General features: G+C 40.3%; 1 protein-coding gene across 6 annotated transcripts in view; it reads left to right on the top strand.

The window, feature by feature from the left end:
- The window catches only part of ZFAND6 (zinc finger AN1-type containing 6), a 36606-nt gene extending 15265 nt beyond the window's left edge, over window positions 1–21341 (top strand). For 4 of the 6 annotated variants that reach the window (XM_033070705.2, XM_033070708.1, XM_033070703.1 and 1 more), the window contains 5 exons: window positions 9880–10049; window positions 11133–11244; window positions 13330–13430; window positions 19677–19790; window positions 20378–21341. In XM_033070705.2, the coding sequence (XP_032926596.1) occupies window positions 9899–10049; window positions 11133–11244; window positions 13330–13430; window positions 19677–19790; window positions 20378–20526 (627 nt within the window). In that variant the 5' untranslated portion in view covers window positions 9880–9898 and the 3' untranslated portion in view covers window positions 20527–21341. Of the gene's footprint in view, window positions 1–756; window positions 762–3827; window positions 3831–9879; window positions 10050–11132; window positions 11245–13329; window positions 13431–19676; window positions 19791–20377 lie in introns of those variants that run through there. The other 2 variants (XM_033070706.1, XM_033070704.1) reach the window with 2 other exon arrangements.
- The last annotated feature ends 2423 nt before the right edge of the window (window positions 21342–23764 follow it).

Here is a 23764-nt window from a genome sequence, read left to right as displayed (position 1 = left end):
ATTAAGGGATAAAAAAAGCAGCAACCCCCCAAGAACGGCATTGAGGTTGAAACAAAGTAATACCTTTGAGTCCCTTGTCTAAATTTAAGTGTATTGCAGGAGATGAGGAATGCAGCTTTGCCACTGGGAACATTGTACTTACACCTCTTCTGCCGAAAACTTGTCCTCACATACCCTCTTTGGTCAGGCTTTAGCTTTAGGTTGAGTTCCCCATCAAACCACAGTTAAGGATATTGTATAATTTTGCACACTTAAATTAGACAGAGTGCATAATTCTAAATAAAACTACACATCATGTATGATAATCACAGTGTTCTTGGAAGTTAAGCTGAATTCAAGATGCCCTAGCCAGAAATTATGATTATTTTATTTATTAACGCACAGGAACCCCGATATTAAAGCAGGAGCTCCCTTAGCATTAGGCCCATGTAGAACTGTGGCATTACGAGCTAATTAAAATTCTACATAGTGCTGTTTATGAAAACAAATTATAATGTGTTTTGTGCTTACTGTCAGTTCTCAGCAACAGGTGCTTTGTTAACAAGAAGCTGTCTATTTTGGGAACTTGTGTTAAAGCGGCTTTTATCTCTTCTGGGTTTGATATGCTTAAAATAAGTGAAACTTATGCTGTATTGAGAGAAGATTACTTATTCACTGAAGCTCAAAAGAAGCGATTACTGAATCTATACCTATTCTTTCAGTAATTATGAGGGTAATCTTGTAAGTGTTTGAATCCTTCTTACAGATTATTTCTCATCAGTGTGTGATGTCAAACCTGTTGTAAAATACAGCACCAGAGATAGTTTATGGAAATGCTCTCCTGCATCCCTTTTGGCCTGATATTCTAAAAGAATTGAGAGAATTCTAGAATCTCCTGATTCTGTTTTTGTACAACCTCTGATTTCTGAAATGGCCAGCTTCAACATCTGATACCAGAGAAAGCAGAATGCAACCCTCTCTGGTGTGTTTCAGAATAGCTTTCTTACCTTTTGTAGAGCATTTTAGAGAAGGTATTTCTGTAATCTGACAGATGTCAAGTAAACTTTAAATTTATGGGGCTGTGAGGGGCAATTCAAGGATTCCTGCAGTACCTGAATGCAAGAATACAGCTATGAGATGGCACAAACTAAAGAGGAAAGAAAAGGGCTCCTCAAGCAGTATCTGTGACTTATGTAGCTCAACACCAGCTCAGCCACACATGATGGAAACTGTGAGCTGACATAGCCAACTGCTGATGAGCAATTACTGATATGGTTTGATTTTTCTAATGGGTGTAACTTCTGAATTTTTATTCCTCTTGAGCAGAGATGCCAGAGCAAGCACTTTGTAGAAGGGTGCCCTTTTAACACGTTCTGTCACAGATATAAAAACTTCATGTAAGGTTTCTACCTCAGTCTTGTCTCAGAGACATCCATCTTGCAAAAATGGGCCTGCTCAGCCTCTCTGCCTTAAATCTTGGGTGAGCTGGGGGGGCTAACCTGAGTAAGTACAACTTCATATTTGGGGGAGGACACTCTTCCCTGGGTTGTGTATGGACAGAGAGTGCTTTGGGTAGGACAGCATGGCCACTGGGGTGGCTGGCCTGTGTCCTCTCTGTGTTCCTCAGATACACCTGTTGAACTTCTCTCACCATTCCTCCTCCCCCAGGGATGCCAGATCAAAACCGCCTTCCTGAAACACATCTTTCTTCCTGTTCACTTTTCTTTGTAACTCACTTAGAAATAGTTTTTACTATGTACTGGACAAGTATAGTTACTGTGTTGTTCTCAGTGCTTTTAATGTTTAACTGGTTATCTTTATCGAAGGTCCCTGTCATGGCTCTGTAAACAGGTCTGTCTAGCTCCAAGGGTTATTTGGTGTTTTTTTCTCTTGAACCCAAGAAGTGAGTTTTGTTGTCTGTCTGGGTTTTGTTGTTTTTACTTGAATTCAGGTTGACCTCTCCAAAAAGGCAACTTTGTCAGCTTAGATTTTCTGATAGTCTTCACTGGAGAGACAGTTACCTAGAACATGCTGGTGGTGACTCTTTCAGAAAGCATTTCTGTGTTGCTCTGAACTGGAGTTTGCTGGATGAACTAGGGTTGCCTAAATATGTATTGTGCTATTGGGGAATAAGGGGCTTTTAAGTTTTCTAAGTCAGAGGAAAAAATGATGTTTTGAAGTTTGAATCCTCAGGAAGTTTGGATGCTGTCATATGCAAGGGTCTAATTCCAGTGGTGCTGCAGTGTTAGTCTAGAACAACTGGGAAGTCCCAATGTACACGCTTAAATGTACTATCAGTGATAATCCTTGGCATGCTGATTTGTATTTATCTGCTTTAGACTCACATTGAAATGGATGATAAATAGGAGTGTTGAAGGCTTTATACAGAGTGCTGCACTTAATCTTTTAGGTGTCTTAGCAGTTAGCAGATGCTCCATAAAGTAGTGGTCATGCCTGCAAAAGCTCAGCATCACACCAGTAGCACTGTGTTCTGCAATTCCAAAGCAAATCTTTTGTCTGTACTCTGCCTCTTTGAAATCCAAAATAAAATAAAATAAAATATGATTCTTCCTACTAGGTAATGAAATGTACCTCCTACATTGTTTGTTAATTATTGGGGTTTTTTTAGAATTAATCTTCAGTAGGCTAATGAAGTTCATGGAATTGGCCCTTTATTTGGTGTGCTGACTATACTAGAAAGTTTGGAAATTAAATATGAAAAATTTGCTTATACTTGTAGACTGTAAGTGGTCACTGCAAGCAATTAGATGCTTTTGCATGAGGTGAATGAGAGTCTGAGGTACCATTTTTACAGAAGTTAATCTTTGGCTCTGGTAATCTGTGCTTTGCAAAGGTTAAGTGTGGTCACAAGTAGTAATTACAGTTTCAAAGTAACATCTGTTAATAGTGTATGTAGACAAGCATGGAAAGCTGAGTCCTTATTATCAGTGATCTCCTTGATACCAGTATAGAATTTGTATCTTTGTTCTTGCTTAGCAAGAGTGGAGAGGTTGTAGTGAAATGTTCTCTTGTTCCTCGTGTAACCTTGAGTACAAGAGCAGTCAGCTGTACTTAGCAGCATACATGGCTTTAACACTGGAGGCTTTGTCCATACCAGGTGTTCCTGGGTTTATGATATTCTGTCTCAGATTAGTTATGAAAGTTGGTAATGTTCTGTCCCTTCCTAAGACCTGAACTGTCTCTTTTCTGTCCGTCTGCCACTTCTGAGTTTGTACTTTCTCTAATGTGTCTGTCACTTTTCCACTAGTGTGATTCTTTCAGAGTCTTTCTGACATCTTGAAACTGAGATGGAGCTTTCTTAAGAGTCCAGATTTTATTTATATTTTAATTTTTGTATGGAAGGATTTAAACTTGTTAACTGCTAAAACTTGGAAGTGAAGAAAAGACATCTCTAACTCTCTGCATCTTTTTGTGAAGTTTCTGCTAGGAGTGTCTAGTCTAAGTACTTGATTTTAGCCTAAATTAAGTCTGTGCATGAAACAAAAATAAAAAGCTGTTCAACAGGAATAGACAGGAACATAGTAGATATTAAATGACTTAAGTGAGTTAAAAGAACATCTTATGTAAGTCTTTGGTCACTAGCGTGAGTATTTTGTTTTTGTTATGAAGTCATATAAATTCTACTTCAAACTGCAATTTAAAACTTTAGTTTGTTTAAGCAAGAAGAAAACTGGAGGCTCAGTGGAATGAATGGAAAGCTTTAAAATGTATGGATTCTCTTGGTGCTGAGGAAGTTGGAACTCCTGTGTTTTGAAAAATGCAGCAGCTGTGTGTTCTGCTGCTACAGGAACAAAGAGGTCGCTGCCCTTACAGATCTGCTTGCATAGCTGGTCCTTAACCATATTCACTTTTTTTAACTCAAAGCATTCTGATGAAACTGGGTCAGAGTGTAACTACACATGTAGCTGTGCTGGCAAATGTGAACCAGCTGCAGTGCTTTAGCAAGGGTGAGCTGTAAGATGAAATGACATGTCTGACTGCAACCAGCAAGCTGGGCTGAGCTGTAATGACTGAGGCCCCTATTCAAATCTGCCAGTTCTTCTTGGCTCCATAGCAAGTTGCTGGGACATGATAATGCCTTAAAGCAGCTACAAATGACTGCTCAGTGAATGTAAATTGGAGCCTTTTGGGAGGCAGCAATGGAGTAAAAAAAAAAAACCAGGACTATTCTGTAGCTTGCTATTAATTTGTGAGTCTAGTGCTTTGTAACCCTGAGTAGTGTCCTGCTTCCAGCAGGACATCTGAGCAGCAAATTCCAATATGAACCGGTGTCCTCAGTCACAGCTGGTGCTCTGGGAGCTTCTGCAGCAGGATCCAACAGAACTTTGCTTTTGGGCTTTTATTTGCCCTTTATTTTGATAAGCCTGTAGAGAAATGCATTTCTTATTTATTTATTGCTTCTTGTACCAGCATGCCTTTTCATATGGTGGTACAGGTGGTATTGGGTATCTGTGCCAGTACATGCTACAAAGTGAAGTGTATTTTTGTGAGCCTAACTTTGTCTTATTTGTGCCTGGAATGAAGCTTTGTATGTTTAAGCAGTCCACATTACCACTTGTGCAGTTTCTTCCTTGCTTCATTAGCACAAAGAGAAAATGACCATTAGTGGGGGTGCTACTTCAGTCAGTGCTGAACTGCTTCATTATAAAGGTGATTATGACAGAGGAGGGAATATTTTAATCACTTGTTAAAATTGGCTTTATCATTTGAGGTGAGTGTCAGGTAAAACTGTCAGTGTGCTGATTTTGACAGTGAAGAGTAGCTCACACTGTGTTCTGCTTTCTCTCTGAGCAGCAGTTTGGGAGCTGGCATCAGAACGGTTCAAACTGTGTCTGCTGTGCTGCTGAGGCACAATGCAGTTTGGGTGGTCTCAGCATTAGCTTTTGGGAGGGATCCTTCCCATACCAGTCACAGATTTTAGGAGTGTTTGCAGAACACAAGACTACTGCAGGATCTGCTTGTTTTCCTTAGCACAACTTGAAGTAGAAGGGTAACTGGTATTCAAGAGACCTTTTTCATTGGGGAAGACAGATGAAGAGAAAGCTGGCTTCTGTGCCAGACTTTTTTTTTCTCCTTGTCTCGAAAGGGGGGTGTGGGGGGGTTGTGTGTGAAAGAGATTATTCTTAAACCTTGTGTGTTTAATCCTGCTAAATGCTGCTCTCTCTGATCTTACTGATTAACATTTGAAGCCTATAAAGCTAGGGTATCAGTTATTTGAAACTAGTGGCATATAAACATTTTAATTAAAAGGAAAAGAAGAAAGGGGGGTGAGGAGGAAGACCAGGATCACAGTGCCTGCTCTGTGGGGAAGAGATGTCCACAAGTATTTTGTTACTTGCTTTACAGAGTATTGGATGATGTGTCTCTCTCTCTCCAGAGAACTTGACGTCCAGAAGATTTGCTCTGCTGTAATGTTTCTACAGCTTCAACTCTATACATTTTATAGACATGTCCTTTGCACTTTTTTTTGCTTAGTACAGAGAGGAATTTACTCTGAGGATGTGCTGTGGTGAGGGAGGAAAGGTAGAAACTGTAGCAGCAGCAGTAAGAGTGCATTATTAAATGAATGAAGTTGTGTATTACAGGAGTAACAGGAACAGGTGGACTGTAAGCACCTTATTTTTAGGAAAAGGAGAACTTAGCCTGCAGAGCTGTGTGCTGCCATGCAATAAATATCTTTAAGAAAACAGTTAGAGGTCATTTCAGCTGAAGTTTAGCAATTTTTGGCTAATACAGAAAGAGGTTGTTTATTCCATAATCTTTAATGAAGTAGATGTTCTGGGGTTGCACTGAGAGTTGTTTAAGGCTCTTGCACTTCCCTCTCAGCTGTTCCTTCTCATTAGTGCTTGTTATAACTGGTTATACAACTACACTGTAAAGCAAAGCAGGGAATGTGCTTGAAATATTGTAAAGAGCTTTGTTGTTTTGGATTTTCTTCAAGATAAGTCAATTCTGCATTCAGAATAACCTTCAGAATTGATGGCATTACCCTGTGAATGCTGTGCAGGCACAGCTCTGGGGTAACAGGCAGAGCCCAGAGGCATTTCCAGGAGCTTGACAAGCTCCACGTTAGTTTTGTGACACCTCAGACCCAGAGGACATACATGTAGTCATGTTGATCCCAAGATCCTGTTGTCACTTCAGCTATGAAGCTGCTTCAAGTGTCATACTGAAGCCAAGCTAGGGGAGACCATATTGGAAATTATGGATAGTGTATGCACTTGGATTTTATTTTACAGAAGGCTTGATGCTCAGCCAGGGCTTGCTGCCCCTAAAAAGAGTTTCCTATTTTTAGCCATGTCACTTCCTGTGCAGTGCATGTCATTTCTCTGGAGTTGGTCTTCTATCGGATCAGCAGGCTCTCCAGTGCAGCAGAACAAATGTTTGTGTTGTTTGCACGAGATGACTGAGCTGATGTGGCTGCAGGCAGGGACGAGGTGCAGCATGGCCGGAGCTGTGGGAGCAAATGTCCCATAAAAGCAGTAGGGGTGGGCAGTCACTGCTGGTCTTTGGGCTCGGTGATACTGCGAGTCTTCCTGAGTGAGGCATTACAGACACTTCTGAAACAAAACTCAGCCGAAGCCGAGCCAAGAGCGGGGCTGATGGGAGGTGCTTCCCTGCCCCAGAACGTGTTGGGTGATGTGTGGTGCGGGGCAGAGCCCGGCCCGAGGAGCAGCGCTGCCGTCCGGCCCTGCCCTCCCAGGAACCAGCAGAGTGTGGGGCAGGCACCGCCTGCACTTGAGTCCCTTTCCTTCTGTTTTCAATGCCCGCTTTTGGCTGATGGTTCTCTTAATTTCTTTAAGCCTGCTCTGCTGCTCAACAGACATTTCCACTCGTGTCTGCAGCTAGACCCTCTCTGTGCCCAAACAGCACGCGTGTGACAAATGAGCTCAGAAACCAATCTGTGTTGAAACTAATTGGCAGAAGGTGGAGTGGTTGATTTTTTTGAAGTTTGATCATTTCCTTGTTTCGTTTTGGTGCATGTGAGCACTGGAAAGGAGGGCTAAGCATGGGAGAGCTTATTATACTGGTTTGGCATTCTGTGGTTTTAGGGTTCAAATAGATGAGTTCAACCATCCCAGGAGCTTACAGGCTGCTAGAGCATGTGTTGTCCCTCCTGGTCACATGTCCTCCTTCACATCAGTTCCAGAGGCTCTCCTGTGTTGAACTTTGTTTGTGTTTTTGCATGTGAACTGATTGAGCTCACTGAACTGTCAGAAAACTTTGTGTTGTCCTGGTGGGTTTTTTTGGTAGCTCACAGCAGTAACTGTGTGGGTGAGGGGGATTGTACCCAAGTGTCCCCTTTGTACCCAACAAGCTGTTGTCTTGGTGCAAGTTCTCCTTTGACTTCATAACATTGCATCAGGTTGATCCTATCTCTTATTCATTATATTTCTTGAATATTAGCAACCAATGAAAGATCTTCCGCTTCCTGTGGCCCTTATTAAAACTCTGCAGAAGAATCCCTGGCACTTCCCCTTGGAGATTGAAGTGTTCTGGAGCCTCATGCCAGTGGCTTGTGCTTTGACTGGTGACAGGATCCACTGGTTAATGAGCTTGGGAACTGGCTTAGCTGGAACTCAGGCCAGCTTTTCTTGTTTTTTGTCTGGGCATCTTTGGGCACCTTTCACAGTTTATTTATTGAATTGGAGCAGAACTCTTTTTTTTTTTTTTTTTTTTACATCCATGTTAGAGATTGTTACTCTGTGTTTGCATTAGCACCTGGTCCCTTCAGCAATGTTGTATTGGGGAATATTAGCAGTGGCTGGTGCAGTTATTGAGTTCTGTGCACTGCTGAAGCTAATATTGAACAGAAAGAAAATCCTGGTACAATCTGGAAGTTAGTGTAGGGTTCTTTAATATGCTGCTGCCTAAAGTTAAAAGGATTAATACTTGTATTGTGACATTGAATCTCTATTAGCTCTTGAAATATTCAGTCGAAAGTGTTTTTAATTAGTCTTTCAATCTTAAAACATTCGATGCCAAAAATGATTTGCGTAAGATTTCAGCTTTAAATTGGTTCTGGTTACCAAAGCACAGCAAACTCATATTCATTTGTACTTCCCTGAAATGGCTTCTCTGAAATGTTGGGCCCAGCATAAGAATTAAATTCCACATGCACTACTTGCAGTTTCGTTCTGAAAGACTGTCTGGAGAAAAGCAGGAATGAAAGTGCTCTTTCAGCTACAAGTACAGTACTTCAGCAAAAATCAAATTTAGCTGTCGTGTGAGGTCAATGGGGGCTTTGTATGTCGAAAGCAAGTGCTTCTCTGTTGGGGTGGGGGAGTGTAGTCAACAGCTGAAATAAGCTTAATTGCAGGTTGAAGCTGAAAAAGATGCTATCAGATTTTGGTTGTCTTCCTGCCTGTACATCTTCCTTGTCTTGTATCTTGTACCTTCCTCATCCGTAGAGTGCCTTACTGCTGTGAGCAGACTTGACTTGTTTGTGTCGCTGTTGGCTTTGCAACCCAGAGGTTTGCTCTTGGTATCAATTTCATGTGTTTTGGGGAAATAAAAACAAAATAGAGTGGATGTGGGTGTGAGAGGAGATGAGGGGATTTCTCTGGAAACGAAATAATGGGAAAGTTGTTTGTGTTTGGCTTTGAATACATCTTATGTAAAAGGAAATCTTTCTTACTGTGGTACTTCTTACTGTGGTTTAATCTAGTTTTATAACATGGCAATTGGTGAAGTGTCCAAGTATCTTGAAACCCGTTTCCCTCTGGATTTTTTTCTTTTTGTTTGAAATGTGTACTTGCAAGACTGGGGTTTTTTTTCAGAAATATTGCTTATCTTTGGCTTGATTTGCAAGAATTAAAATTACCTATGCTTCAGCTTACTTTTTAATCTGGAAATGGTAGACCTAAGTTGATCTTGAATTTAATGTAAATAATTGATACCTTGATATACCTAGTTTCTTAATGAGAAGCTGTTTTTTCTTTCAAATTTGGTAAAAAAAGTGTATTTGTATATATTTGTATATTTATGGGGGGAAATGGAAAATTAATTTTCCATCTCATGAAATGACATGTCAAAAATGATTTGCAAATTAGACCACTTGATAATAGGAGTCTCAGAACAATAATGGAAATGGTCATTTGTTGTAATTTTCTTGTAATATCTTGCAAGTATCTGTAAACTTGATTAATACAAGCCGGGGGCGAAAAAAGATAGTTTTTATGAAAACCAAAGTTAAGGATGTTAGATCATGCAGCAATTAATATATCATATATCTCTTAACTCATGTATCTCTCATTTTTATTATATTTTCACACAGAATTTACAAATAGGAGGTTATGTTTGTGTGGTTTAATATCTTTGACTGTAGGGTGATTTTCTCTTAGTGTGTGAAAAATCATAATATGAGGTTTGTGGTAAGCAGTTGTGTCGTCTTTCACTAATGACACAGTGACTAAACAGTGACATGTCAATTCATGTGACTGTCCTTAATTATAATTACTATGCAGCAAGTAATTGGGCATTGGACAAGTTACCATGCTTATCTTATTTTACAGTTCTTGTGCACGGTGTCAGGTGTTCAGGTTTCAGCATAAGTGTCCTCCCCTACTCCCCTTACCTCACTGCCAGAAACAGTAATACTTCCAATATTTGCTAAAATTACTTTTCTTTGTGGGGTGTACCTTGAAAAAAATTGGTGGGGCTGGGAGGGTGGGTCATGCAAAGCCTACGTGTGACTGTATGTGTATTATTGGGCAGACTTTATAGACTTTTTGGGAAAGGGCACGGAGTTACCCACAAGGCATTTTTTCTGGATGATCTTTTTGCTGAGCTATAGGAAATTGCAGATTTTCAAATGTCAGCTGTAAAAGAAGAGTTTTCTCAGGCCTCTAAATACTGGGTTGTGTGTATCCATTTCAGGTTTATAGAAGAAGGGAGAATGGCTCAAGAAACTAACCGTAGCCAAGTGCCTATGCTCTGTTCCACTGGCTGCGGATTTTACGGGAATCCTCGCACAAATGGCATGTGTTCAGTGTGCTACAAAGAACACCTTCAAAGGCAGAACAGCAATGGTAGAATTAGCCCTCCTGGTAAGTAACCACAGCACACATGTGTATGAACAGCTCAGCCTGATCCAGCAGGCAGCAGCTTCCACGTCCAGATAGTGATTGCTGGAGCATTAGTGCAAACCATTTCATCCCAGCATCTTACCTTATGGGATGAGCTTGGATGGAATGCTCATAATGTAATTGTGTTGCCACTGATCTGCTCAGAAGTAGCCTCTCGCTAATACCTTTTGTATTAGTTTGAGTGTTTCTGATTTGAAAGTATAAAAATGCAGAAAAAATACTATGCCAACATATTTTTGCTGAAATTACAAATGGAGATAGGATTTGGCTTGGGGAATGTTTGTGAAAAGCATTTTAAGTACAGGTATTTCATCTCTGTGGCCTCATGCTGAAGGATTAACCTGTAAACACTTCCTAGTGATGCCTTTTCCTTTGGAAGATCTTCAGGGGTTTTTGTGGACATTTTCCCATAACTGCTCCTGAAGGTCTTCAAGTAGAGATCTGCTCTTATATTGCCTCCTTCCTAAAATTATCTCGAGTTAAATTCCCAGGTTGGGAAAAGGCAACAATAGTTTCTCCTTAACTTCACATACTTTCTGTTCTTTTTGACCCAGTGCCCTGTGTACTGTTGCCTTCCCTTCACCCTGACCTTTTAGACTGAAGCAATAGCTTCTACTGAAATCTGGAGATCTGGGTTCTACACCTTCAAAATGCATCTGGAGTTGGCATTAGGATGTTATACTGGTGTTCTCACAGATCCATCTTGACTTTTTAAACATATCACCAACTTCTCATGTCAGAGTACAGCAGTGTATGCTGAAAAAGCTGCTCATAGATGCTTTAATTAGCAGAAAATAGTAACTGTTTTAGAACTCCAGGTTTGAAATTTTGTGCAGTGTAAGTTCTGGAGGCCTGGGGCTGGAAAGGGATCAAAATACAGCAAAACATAATTACTTTTTGTAAAATTACATTTCATTATGGTGTCGGCAGGATTCAATTACTTTCCTGACTGGTGTCATAGAGGTCAAAGAGTAAATGCAGTGTGTAACTTGTGTAATCCCAGGAAGCAGGGTAACACATTTTCCCTGGGTGAATGTCTTGCAGCAGCCTCTGTCAGTAGTATCACCGAGTCCTTACCGGTCCAGTGCACAGAGGGCAGTGCCCAGGAAACTCAGTCCACTTTAGATTCTACATCTACTCCATCTATGCAGCCAAGGTAAGGTGCTTCTGTCTGCTCTGTGTCCTTACAGAAAAATCGGTGTTAAAATGATCAAATGAAGTGTGCTGATTGTGCATAATTAAATGCTGGAACCAGGATTAGGAGAAGGTGTAGGATTTCAGTGCTAACTTTAAAGCATGGGATCTCAGGGTGAATGCTAGCAGATCTCTGTGCTTCATCTGGCATTCAGATGGAAATTTGTCTTTAGAATTTAGCCTCAAATAGAAGTTGTCAGCTTTGGTTTTACGGAGATTTGTCTGGCTGCTCTTCTGCTTCCACAACTTGCAGTACATTTACCGAAGGAGAACTCTTCTCATCCTAGAAATGTGAGGATTTTGTAAACAGCTCCCTGCCATTTTACTAGAGCTCTCATAAATAAATGTATGATAATGTGTTAACAAACCAGTTGCTTTGCAAGGAATGGAGAGTACTAGAACAGGGTAAAGACACGGGTCTTGGTACAAGTTGTGCAACTGAACTGATCTCTTATTAAACAAGTCATTTCCATCTGGATTATTCAAGGATACATAATGTCCTCTTGTAAATCACTCAGACTTAATAAGTGTTCTCCATTTGTAAAAGCTAAATGTTTGTTTATATTTAGTGACTCCATTTCGGTTTAGAATGACACAATCAACAGCAACTTAAGTGCTTTGGAAATTTTTTGAGTGAAAAGTGTTAGTGTGTTATATAGTATGGAAGCTAAACTTGCAGTAATACTCATTTCAACTTTTCTTTAAAAAAATGAATGTAGTAGAACACAGGGTGAGGGTGATTTCATCAGTTGCTGCTGACTGATTCTGCTCAGACTGTTTCTGCTCCCTAGCTTTTTATAGGAGGTGTTATCTCATGCTTGGATCCTGCGTATGAACTGAGAGCTAGGTGCCATGCTTGATGCTATATTTAGTCTTTCCATTCTGAGGTTTCTAGTTGGGGTTGAAAATACTTATCTTACCCTGAAACAACTCTTCTGGTGTGTGTAAAAAGAAAAAAAGTTCATCCAGGTCAATGCACAGATGTGAACCAATTACAGTGCCTTGCCTTTGTTCTCTCAACTTCAATAAAACCGTGAAAGAATATAAGTACCTCACTGATCACTGGCTTGATTACTGGCTGAACTGAGTGGATGGTTGCTCTTGGACTTGCACTTCAAAAAAATCAGTGACACTTGCTTGTTTTTTTTTTCTTCAAAATAAAAAAGTAGGATTTTAACTTCAGTCTCTGGAAATACCTCAGATTTATGATACTCTCAGGACAGATAAAATTAATTGACAATGTCCTTTTGTAGGTGGCCAGATGGGCAGTTCAACACCTACATGCAGTTCTTTACAATTAAAATTGCAACTCCAGTGCTCTGGTTGTGCCATGGAGTGCTGGTTTGTGGGCTGCTGATTCAGAGTGAATCCCTCAGTGGAAAGGAAGAAAAAAAAAAATGCAACTGAAATAGTGCTACCTCTTCCTTGGGCCTTGAGCTCTGTCTTGTTCCACAGAAGAGCTGCTGGATGAGCAGCTTGGCTGGGAGTGATGGTTAATGTTGAATTGCTCTCAACTGCTCAGGGTGTTCATTGGTGAGTGTTCAGCCATGCTGTGGTTTAGCAGTATGGCTAAAGGGTTGGGAAGTTTGGCCTGCACCACTTCACATTGTGAAAATCCAAGGGGTTCTGTGTGCAGCTGCTGCAGCTTTATTACTGGAAACACTGACATGCTGCAATTTTCTTGTTTGTATCACCAGAACACTGAAACTATCTCCTCTACAATTATCTTGCTGACTTATGTTATAAAGATCCATGCATATTGAATGTTGCATTGTTGCTTCTGTGTGGAATGATGGCATGCCAAACCACCCAAAATATTTTTTTTTATAGTAGAACTGTTCTGTTGCAGTCAGTATGAATTTAAAAAAAGAAAGTTTACCTTTTGTGTCAGTTCAGATTGTGGCAGTTTTCAGTGATTACTGAAATGACTTCAGAGTGAAAAGTTCTGGGATACCTTTTCATCAAGAGGTGCTCTAATGTATCTCTTACAGGAAAAGAATGTGGAAATTCATCATAAAAATCAAAACTTTCTTCTTTTGCCCTGCAGCCCTGTGTCCAGTCAGTCACTTTTAACAGAATCTGTAGCATCATCCCAAGCGGATAGTACGGCTGTGGACAAAACAGTACCTGAGACAGAAGAGTTGCAAGGTTGGTGCCTTGTTTTCAGGGACAGAACTTATGAATAATGCTTTTTAAACTTTGTTCTTAATACATTCCTGTTCAAGACATGGCTGATTCTCAAACCCAAACATTCTGTGAAATCAGAAGGCAAAATAAGGATAAAGTTTCTTTTCTTAAAGGGCAAGTGGAAACTAAAACTTTAATTGGTGATGTCAGTGTCTGCCATAAACAAGTTAATTGGTGTTGGAATGCACCTTGTAAATCAACATCCTGTTCTGTCTCTATGTCATGGCTATTGCATCTAAGTAGAGTTTTGAGTGTCTGTTTACCTCCCAGAGGAGCCATTTACAGCACATCAGAAGTTTATGAGCACATTTGTGATAGAGGGTGTTTGACATAGCATTGCAAGAACAGGGCCAGTATCTTTGATAAACAGTAAACACCTATAAAAGAACCTTTCACCTTTGAACTGTGATGGTGTGAGATTTTGAACTACTGAAATTTACTTTATCAAGTATCAAATTACCAAACCACAGGCTATGTGTGCTTGAAGGACAATGGCTGAGTGAGTTCACTATATTGGCCTAAAATTCTTCTTGCTGGTACAATGTGAACTTTCTTTTCACTTTTTTCTTGTTTTCTATGTGCAGACTTTCAGAGATTAAGACCAAAAAAATTTAATAGTATTTCTTAGGAGATGCAAAAATGCTAGATAGTATAAAACAGGTGCTCAGACTGGTTGCCTGTAGGCATTATAAAAGATATTTAAAGGTAAGTCAGTAAGTATTCTGCTTTCTGCTGAGACAGTTTAGGTTTTAGTGGGGAAGATTATTTTTCTGTGGACTAGTCTAAACATAGAAGTGTGGGTTTTTTACAGATAAACTTGTAATTCCACTTAAACATTCTAAATATTAGTTCTTTGACTGTATCTCTGGTGTCAAAGTTTTGCTTCTCAGGTACTTTCCTAAACCTGCGCTGTCCCTTTCTGTAAGATGGAATATAAGTCAACTCCTCTGCTGAGTAAGGCCATCTCCTTGGTTACATGAATTTGGAAGAAAAACTTAATTCAATTTTTTTACCACTTTTCCTAACCTCTTGATGTGTCCATTATTAGAAAAGATACATTCTAGAGATACTCTCTAATGCCTGTTAGGAAATTTGTGTTCTGGAGCTGGGAGCTCTTGTCTCGGTTTTGACAAGGCAGCTACTGGCTTTTCACTGGGAGGCAGAGGGAGTACTTTACTTTACTGACCCTGGCACTGTGAGGTGACTTGGGCATGTGAAAATACTTTTCCCAGGAGGTTTTCAGAGGTGTCTCTCTCCTTACTCAATTGGATAATATTGTGCTGCTTCTAGTTCTCCACCTCTCAAGCTCATTCTCCTTATGAGAATATATGAGGTTTGTCAACCAGAAGCTTTGAATTTAGGGATGTATCTGTGTTTTACAATATGTTTTTCAAGGGTCAGAGTATATCAGGTGTTTAGATTACTCAGCTGTGTCCTCTGTCCTTTTCTTTGTACCCTCTTTTCTAAACTAAGAACATCACCAGTGTGTAGTTGCAGTTCTAAATTACCATCCCTATTTATAACTCTCTGGCAGGGCCAGCCTTATTTCCTTAAGAGTTCCTTCTGGGTTGTCCCTTAACTGAAAATCATAGGAAATGTAGTGTTTTCAGTATTATACATTTTGATTTGAAAAGTAAGTTTGGATGAAAGCAGCTTAGAATGAATGCTGAGAGAGATTTCATTGAATTATTGTCACAGCTGTGCATCCAGAAGTTTCTTTTTCTTTGGAATTTGAATTTTAGGTTGCTGACAAGCTTGTAATACAAACATGTGAATCCAAGTGGGTTTTTTAGCATTGCCTAAGTTTCTAACATTTAGGGGAAGATAAAGTCACAGCCATGTCCTAGTTGGTCCCAGAGTGAAGTGTGTCTAATAGTACTTCTGTTGATGTAGGGGAACAGGAGAAATAATGTCAGTATTTATTTTGATAGAATCTTGCCTTGTGGGAATGTCTGTTCTGGGGCAAATTGTTCTATGCTGCTGCTGTAAGTTAATGTATTGTGTTCAGCTGAGGTCCCCTTAACTTGCCATTTAACAAAAATTACCAGGCTACAACAGCATTGAGTGAAAGACTGGGTGAATAATTAAGCTTTCTTAGATTACTATTATTACTTGTCTGAAGCAGACAGATAAATGAGACTTGAGCTGTGTGGAACACAGTCCTTGCTGTTTGCAGTCAAGCTAAAACTACCAAGGGATAAAATTCTTAAAGAGCAGTTCAGATTTGTCTTTGTTGGATTTATGCATTGCAGAAGAAATAGAGGAAAACTCCAGAATGTTAATAAGTGTAGATTTTAGAGCTGGTGTTTTTATGGTGGTGCTTGTGGTACAGTACAAAAGCCCAGATGCTCTAAGATAGGGACTAATAGAAAATTTTTTAACTTTAATGTTCTGAAATACCATGAACATACCATTAAAGATGACCTAAAATGAAACTCATTAAGTACAGTTCAGCTTTTCTAGCAGCTTTCTTCTATTCTGAGCATCTCTCCAAGTCACTTTAATTACCTCCTGGGCTATTGTGCCCAGGACAATTGCTCAACATGATGGCCCTGTTAGGATTAGCCAGTCAGGATTCCTGATTTGTTAGCCAGAGGATTAACAGGGCTGCCTCCAGGCAAGCTTGCAAGCAGGTGAAGAAGGGCTTCACTTCCCTGGGGTAAATGAGTTAAAGCCATCCAGGGTAGGATTCACACTTCTAGTTCAGGGGGGATTGTAAAGGTTAATCAAGCTTGTCATGGAAGGCAGGAGGGCTCCACCACAGATACTGTGGGGCTCCTACAACTGAAGAACATGGGGCTGAAAGCATAAATCCATTAACACCTAGATTCTCAGTCCCTCTGAGGCTGAAAACAGCCTCTGATTTTCAAACTTGTTGTGAATTGGAGAGGAGCATGTACTATTAGCATTGCAAAATGCCATCATTTGTGTCATGTGGTGTTATTATTTGAAAAACCAAAGTACAAAGTTAGATTGGATTAACTGTCCAAGAGATACATGGCTGTTCTAAATGAAGTCACCTGATTTTGTACATATCTGGATTTTAGTGAGGTAATACAGTTAAGTTCAAACTAAGTTTAAAAAACTTGATATTAAAATAATAAGGTTGCTACAGAATTTTATGTGGAGGTAACTTGAACCTAAGATGAATGCAGTTGAACTAATGGCTTCAACTTCAGTGGGCCTTATCAGGATTGGCTCAGTACACAGTACTGGAAAGGAATTGATGGATGCTTCTCACTTTTGTGATAGTACCAGGGACTCAGAGGTGGGGTAAGATTGTGATACAAGTGTATAAAATTATGCAAGATACCCTGATATACTGGGTGAATGCTCCAGGGACAGAGGAAACACTCAACAGGAAGATTAAACTAAATTCTGTGGGTGAGTGTGCTTTTACTTAATTTGCCACTTCCTAACGTTGAAACAGTGTATTTTAGGCTGATTATGCCAGTTTAATATGTTCACAAGTTGTGATATTCTCCTTTGGATTAACTTCACATTTCACTCCTGGAAGTGTGGAGGTTCTTTCTATGCCTAGTGAAATGCCCTTAAGAAGTCGATGTAGCTGTTCATGCTCTTCTGTAGAAACAAGAAAGATTTTCTTTTAGAATCCCTGCCCAGTAATGCAGGGGTGAGGCCCTGGGTGTCTTGCTGCACACACAGAGCTGTGTTGTGCCTGCAGGGGTGCAGAGGCTGGAGTGCATTTTATCATGGGGATGCTGTTTTTGTGGTCAGTCAGAGCACACTGAAGCTCAGGCAGGGCTTGGCACAAGCAAAGCAGGAGGAAAAGCTTGTGCCTTTAGGAGGAAATCCAGGCTCTGCTTGTTCTGGTCAGCTAAGAACATGTTCTGTCAAACAGGGAACTTCTAGTGGACAGCCCAACTTGTCAACTCCAGAAATACATGACTGTGTTCATACCTTACTCCTTTTTGGATGGTTGGCAGCTTGTACTGGTGCTGCCAGCACTTTAGTTCTTCAGCTGCAGGCAGGGCTGGGGCTGGGGGAAAGGAGGACTTGGTTCAAGGAAAGCAGGCAGCAGCATTCTGGAATCCAGATGAAGTTGGGAGTGGCTGCATCCTATTTTCTGCAAGCTCCAAGCTGGGCAGTATTGCATCTTACCTGGCTTTGTTCTGCTGTGATCATCACAGGTGGCTTATAGACTGAACACTGGCACTTGGTTATCTAAAGTGGTTGGGATATTTGTGGTTATCATAGAGGATTTTGGTTCAAATCTCTGGCTTCTATTCAAAAGCACCTGAAATTCATGGTTACTATAGTAGATACAAAGTGACTTGTGATGCAGTAGAAGAAAATTCCCACTCGGTTCTACACTGAGCAGCAGCTCTTAAATATTTTTAAACCTTTTTAATGTGAGAGCCATACGCACAAAGAAAATGTAATTAAGGGTGTGTGAGAGCCTTGTTATGCTGGGAAGAGTGACAGGTTTTCCTAAATTTAGCTAATAGTTAGAGGCTCTTAGTGAAACTTTCATTGAGGTAACTGGATTTTGCTACAACAGAAAATGCAAGCTGGAGAATGCTAGGTCATGGCATGAATTTGTCTTAATGAATTAATAAACACTGCAATGTCTGTTTTGTGTAAAATTACGAAAGTTCATTTGAGTAAGTCTTAACCCCTTCTGGTACTTATCTCATGTCTTTTAGTACTTTCTGATTTTGGTTCTTGCCTTGCAATCCTTTTGATATTATGCCCACTCAGAGATATGCCCTTTAAGAGCCATTTAAAGCCATTGAACTTTTTTTTGCAAACTATGAGTTACAAATTTCAGGACAAAGAGAAGCTCTGCTTGTAACATAGATGGTGACTTAGAAGGATTTAATAGACCATGTATAATAGTATCTTTGCTAGATTAACCTGTGGAATATACTGTCCCCTCAGGCAAAGTCTTTGCTGGTGATCAGGTATCTTGCTATCCATTGATGTTGCTTAGTACAGTGTTTTGATACGTAGCAATAGTGATGAGTGCCCTTTCCTTTCAAAAAAAGAATAAAAAAAGATCAGAATAGCAGCACATGAAAAACCCCACTGGATTTGTCATGCAGAAGAGCTGTCAGCTGGTGAAGAGCTAGCACAGAACTGCATCTGACAGTCTCTGACAAACAAAAGTCCAGCTGCACAGAGATGCCTGCAGCTTCTTCCCTGACAAATGTCTGAGCTTGCTGTTGTATTCCCTTCCTCATAGCACTGTTCTAGCTCTGCTTCCATCCACACTCCTCCCAGCTGGAGCTTGCTTTTGTTCATTGCTGCAAATACTCCCAGCTTCTGTATGTCTTACTCACTGGAGACTTGTCCTGCTGTGGTCTAGCTATGTCTGGTAGGCAGAGGTTGGCTCTTTGCCCTTCTTGAAATGAAGTTGGGTTTTTTTTTGTTTCTATTTCTGTTTTGTAATGTAAGGAATGTGCAAATACTTGAGGAAAACTAGCCAACTTCTATTTTTACCTGACTCAGGCAAATACTACTATTACTTGTTCATACTCTCCCCCACAACCTGTAACCTGTTTCTTTTAGATGTGAGAGAACACTATAAAGTAGGTTGAAAGATGCCTTAGGAGAAATGTATTTAAAATTAGTTTTTTCCCTGTTTCCTGGGCTCCAGGGCAGTGTAGTTGCACCCTGTAAGTCTGGGTCTCTTGAGCTGATGTTTCTCACCCCATGTAGTGACTATGTCCTGTGTGGGCTTTTTCCAGGTGTGCAAGAGCAGCAGCATCACAGTGGTAGAGATTGTTCTGAAACACTATTTTGTGTGGCCTACATGTTGCAGTCTTCAGCAAAAATAATGTTGATTCAGAGTTTGAAAGAGGGTTTGGCTTCAGTGATCCTGTTATGCAGAGTGCTTCTTGCAAGCAAGAGTTTGGGAACTGGGCGAGCAACACTGTGGGGAAAACACTTGGCTTGTTGGATTTTCTTCCTGGACCTGGCAGTGCTGAATCTTGCTGTTAAACCTAATGTTTACTGTTCTGGTTGTTGTTGCTGTGGTATTTTCAAGCATCTTGTGAGTTCTTTTCTTTAATTATATTGAAGGAGGGAGTTTCAGTCACTGTGGAGAGACCACTGCACTTCAGACATGGAAGCAGCAGCAAAATGGCCAAATGTCCAACATGGGCTTTAGATTATTGTAGGACTTAAAAGGGGAGAGACAAGACTTTTTTTCTCCACTGTTCTTATTAACATTTTTAATGTCAGCTTCAGTGTCAGAGAATGCAGAGCCTACACCTGAAGAGCAGGACAAGTCGCTTGACAAACCAAAACAGAAAAAGAATCGTTGTTTCATGTGCAGGAAGAAGGTTGGACTGACTGGTAAGAAATACTGATTTCAGTTTCTTTAGGCTTGTTTTGGCTTTGACACTTTGCAATGTTATCTTCAAGGGAAAATGGGGCATGGGCATTTGATACTGATTTGAAATAACAGTCAAAGGTGCTTTCAACTGACTCTTACTAGATTAGATATTCATGTATCATTTTGGTTTTCAGCCTCCTTTCTTAACTAGTGCATAATTCCAGATACTTCCTTTTGGAAGTCTGCTGAGCTAAGGAATTGGATGATTGCTGCCACTCACTAGCCAGCTTTGCAGTTGTCCAGTGAAAGGGCTGAGCTCTGGAGGGTGAAGATTCATAGACATAGCAAAAGAGCAGGAGTTCTCTAGGAATGTTTTGTGCTAGTGTCATGCAAAAAGAAGGAATGGTCAAGTGGAATCTTGCTTGCTTTAATCACTTAAAAATGTATTACTTGTGATTCTTATGCTTTCTGCAGCAGAGGCTCTTTCGCTGATTGATTGACACTGGTGACTGAGATTTATTGCTAGTGAGTGAACCCATTCAGGATTTAAAGCAAACCAGTGTAATTAAGAATGTTGAAATGTCTAAGCTGCTGTTTCTGTCCACAGGGTTTGAATGTCGGTGTGGGAACGTTTACTGTGGAATGCACCGTTACTCAGATGTACACAGTTGCTCTTATAATTACAAAGCTGATGCTGCTGAGAAAATCAGAAAAGAGAATCCTGTAGTTGTTGGGGAAAAGATCCAGAAGATCTGAACTGCTGCTTCTGCTGGAATACAAAAATCTTCTGACCATCTGCAGATTAAATTGACTTGAGCTTTTTTCCTTAGTCATCAGGAACGTAGAGCAGTGTATCTTGCCTAGACCTTTTAATCATGCATGTCATCAGATGAATAGATTTTGTTTTCGTTTTTTTTGTTTTGGAAATGACTCTGAACATTATTTTCATTGCAGTTTTCTGTGGCTGAAGACTTAAGTAAACTTTACAAGTATTATCCTTTAAGATCATTTTAATTTTAGTTGAGTGCAGAGGGCTTTTATAACAAACATGGAGAAAATATTGGAGGGCTGTGCTTTTCCAGGATAAAACATGCATGCGTTAACTTTGCAGTTTATTTTCTTGTTGTATATAGCTTTTCTCTGCAGCACAATTTCCTTTTTTTTTTATTGATAATGCCTTGTATGGCACAACTAGTTATCAGTAACTGAATGTATTTTAATCATTATGGCTGCTTCTGGTTTTTTTTTCCCATTAACGAGAGGTTATACATGTTCGCATATTAGCTTGTTTGCACCCTCTACCTATTTATGTATGAATCATTTGTAATGAGAGTGTGTGCTGAGATTGTGTGGGGGTTTTTTGTTTTTTTTCTTTTTTTTTATTTTTAATTGGGGTTTGTTTTGTGTGTGTGGGGGGAAGGCTGTATGCACTTCATTGACTGCAGTTTTCATTGGGATTACATCCATCAGTTTGTCTGTACACAAATATGAAGAATGATCTGAAGTACCTGTGCTGTATTTATGTTTATCCACGTCTTAACTTTGATTAAATAAAATTTTAAAAAATCTGAGCCCCTGTGGCTGTCACTGGCATATATAATTGGATTTCTCTTGCTTTGTTTTAATGGGGATTTTCCATTGGTGGTTCCTTTACTTGAAGTGTATTTATTCACAGCTACCACATGTATCCCAATGCCAGCTAAATTCTAATGGGTTTTTTTATCTTTTCACCTGTAATTTCCAGAGACACTGCAGTTCCCAGACCTTGTCTGTTTACTCTGCCCAAGGAGCTCTCCATGCTTCCTGTGCAGCACATCTCATGTGCAGGAGCTTGGGGCATTTGTGACATTGTGACAATGTACTTCAGTTAGGCCAGACCTAAGGGTAAAACTGATTTGGCCATGAGTAGGCTGTGGAGTCATGTGTGTGATTCTAGGAGATTGTGCTGTGGGGTTTGGGATCCACTGTATGACAGATGGCACTGTTGGAGGAATTGTTCTTTTCTTGTCTTGAGGGAGCTCAGTAAGTTTCTCTCTTCAAGGCTGCCTGTCCTGAGATCCAAGTCTGTGCCTTTACCCAGGTTACCTCTATAATTTAAAGGTGGTTTATGTAGTGCCATGGAAACTTCAGCCAGTGCTGCTTGTCACCAGACCTAACAGTACACTAATAAAGTAGCACCAGGTCCTCTCCAGATGGTCCTGATGTGCAGTTGAAATCTCACTGGGTGACTTGCTGCTGCTTTGGAGTATTTGTGAAACAAATATGATTGCACAGCTTTATTTAAAACATTAAATTTTTAATCAAAGCTGGCCCCATCCTTTAAAATTCTGAATGCTCTTTAAAACTCTGGCTGGCAATTAGTAGATAAAGCATTACATTTAGGATATAAACTGTGCAGCAGAAGGAGCTTTCTCTGGTCGTTGAGAAACTAATCTGCAAGACAGAATAATAAATGAAGTAGCTTGTGCTTGCTGAAATGGCCTAACCACAATCTATGAAGCACATGGAGTTTATAGTGAAGGAAGGAAGGAATAAATAACTTACTGGCAAGTTTCAGTAATGGTCCGCCTTATCACGGGTCAGAGATCCTCTATTTCCTCAAAGCATTTGCTAAACTTCCTCTTACACAGCACAGAGCATGGAAGAACAGCAGTGTCACCTTTGGTGGGTGTTTCTGTTTGCTTTCCTCTTTGCTGCTGCTTCCCTATTCTCTAATCCTGCTCACTTTGATTCCTCCCTCTTCCCTGTTTCTGGTGTCTCTCTTGTCCCAAGCATGTCCTTTCTGTCTCCTGTGTGCCCTCCTGCCAATCTGCCTTTCACCTGACAGTGATGCTTCTGGGCCAGGCAGAGAGAAAGACATTGGTTTCACAGGGTGGGGGAAAACCTGTTATGTTTGTGTTTTCTGGTGCCTGAAAGAAGAAAAGGTACAAAAAGAAGTATTCACATCCTTCCTTTACCACCACTACTTACAGAACAACAGCTCCTCTGGCTCTTGATTACACAGCAGAATCCTCTCTGGCAGTCAGTGCCCATGGTGGGGCAGAACCACAGAGCTTCTGCTTCCACAGCTGTCCTTCTCCAAGCAATCTAATAAACCTCCTTCAGCCTGGCTGGGGCAGGGGGCTCAGTTAATATTGAAGGAGTTTATGGTCCTGTTCCATAAGCTTACATTTAGACTGGATGTCCAAATTTCTGTTACACCTGAGAATTGTGTGTCATGTTTGTTTGCTTTGGCAGTTGTGCCAAAGGCCCTGCCTTATCCTGGTGCTTGATCTGCATTTCAATCTGTATTTTGAGTCATCAGCTTGAGGTTAGCAGATTAACATTTTAATTAACACCAGCACATTTACAGCACTACTAAATGCTTGAATAAATCTGTCTCCTCACGTTGAACACTGCAATGGAACAGGTTTTCAATGTTGTTTTGTTTCAGTTTTGGAGTAAGCAGGTTCTATAGCCCAGATCCTATCATTTGTCCATAAAACATCTTCACTGTTTTTAAAACATTTCCAGCAGTTGGGAAAGTTGACAGGAAATCTTCCACAAGCTAGACATTGTGATATTCAAGTAAGACCCCTCTTCAAACTGCACCTTGTGAGCTTGTATCTCAGCGAGTGAGCAGCTGTCACAGATGATGCTGTTGTATCATCTTGCACTGAGTCTCTGCCTGTACCATTTGCTGCATTTCTTCTAATGACTCCTCTGCCAAAAAAAAAAAAAAGGTTGAGCAGCAAACCACTTCTTTAGCTTGGCAGTCACAAACATCTTCCTGTTTTTATTGGAAAGATGTGGCCTTTGCTATTTAGTTCTAATTTCAAGGATGTTCCCTCATTGGTTTCTGCTTCTGACAATGAGTGAATTTCCTCCTGCAGGTGGGAGAAGGCTGGGACTAGGAGCAGAAGCACCAACCTCCCTGTTCTGTATGGTTGGCTGCACATCTGTCTGGTTTTAAGATGGTGCAACTATCTGGAGAAAATGGAAGAACTTGATGAGG

This window comes from Catharus ustulatus, chromosome 12 (genome assembly GCF_009819885.2).
Source record: "Catharus ustulatus isolate bCatUst1 chromosome 12, bCatUst1.pri.v2, whole genome shotgun sequence".
Lineage (NCBI taxonomy): Eukaryota > Metazoa > Chordata > Aves > Passeriformes > Turdidae > Catharus > Catharus ustulatus.
Note: the sequence above shows the minus strand (reverse complement) of the source record. Positions and strands in the feature narration are given on the sequence as shown.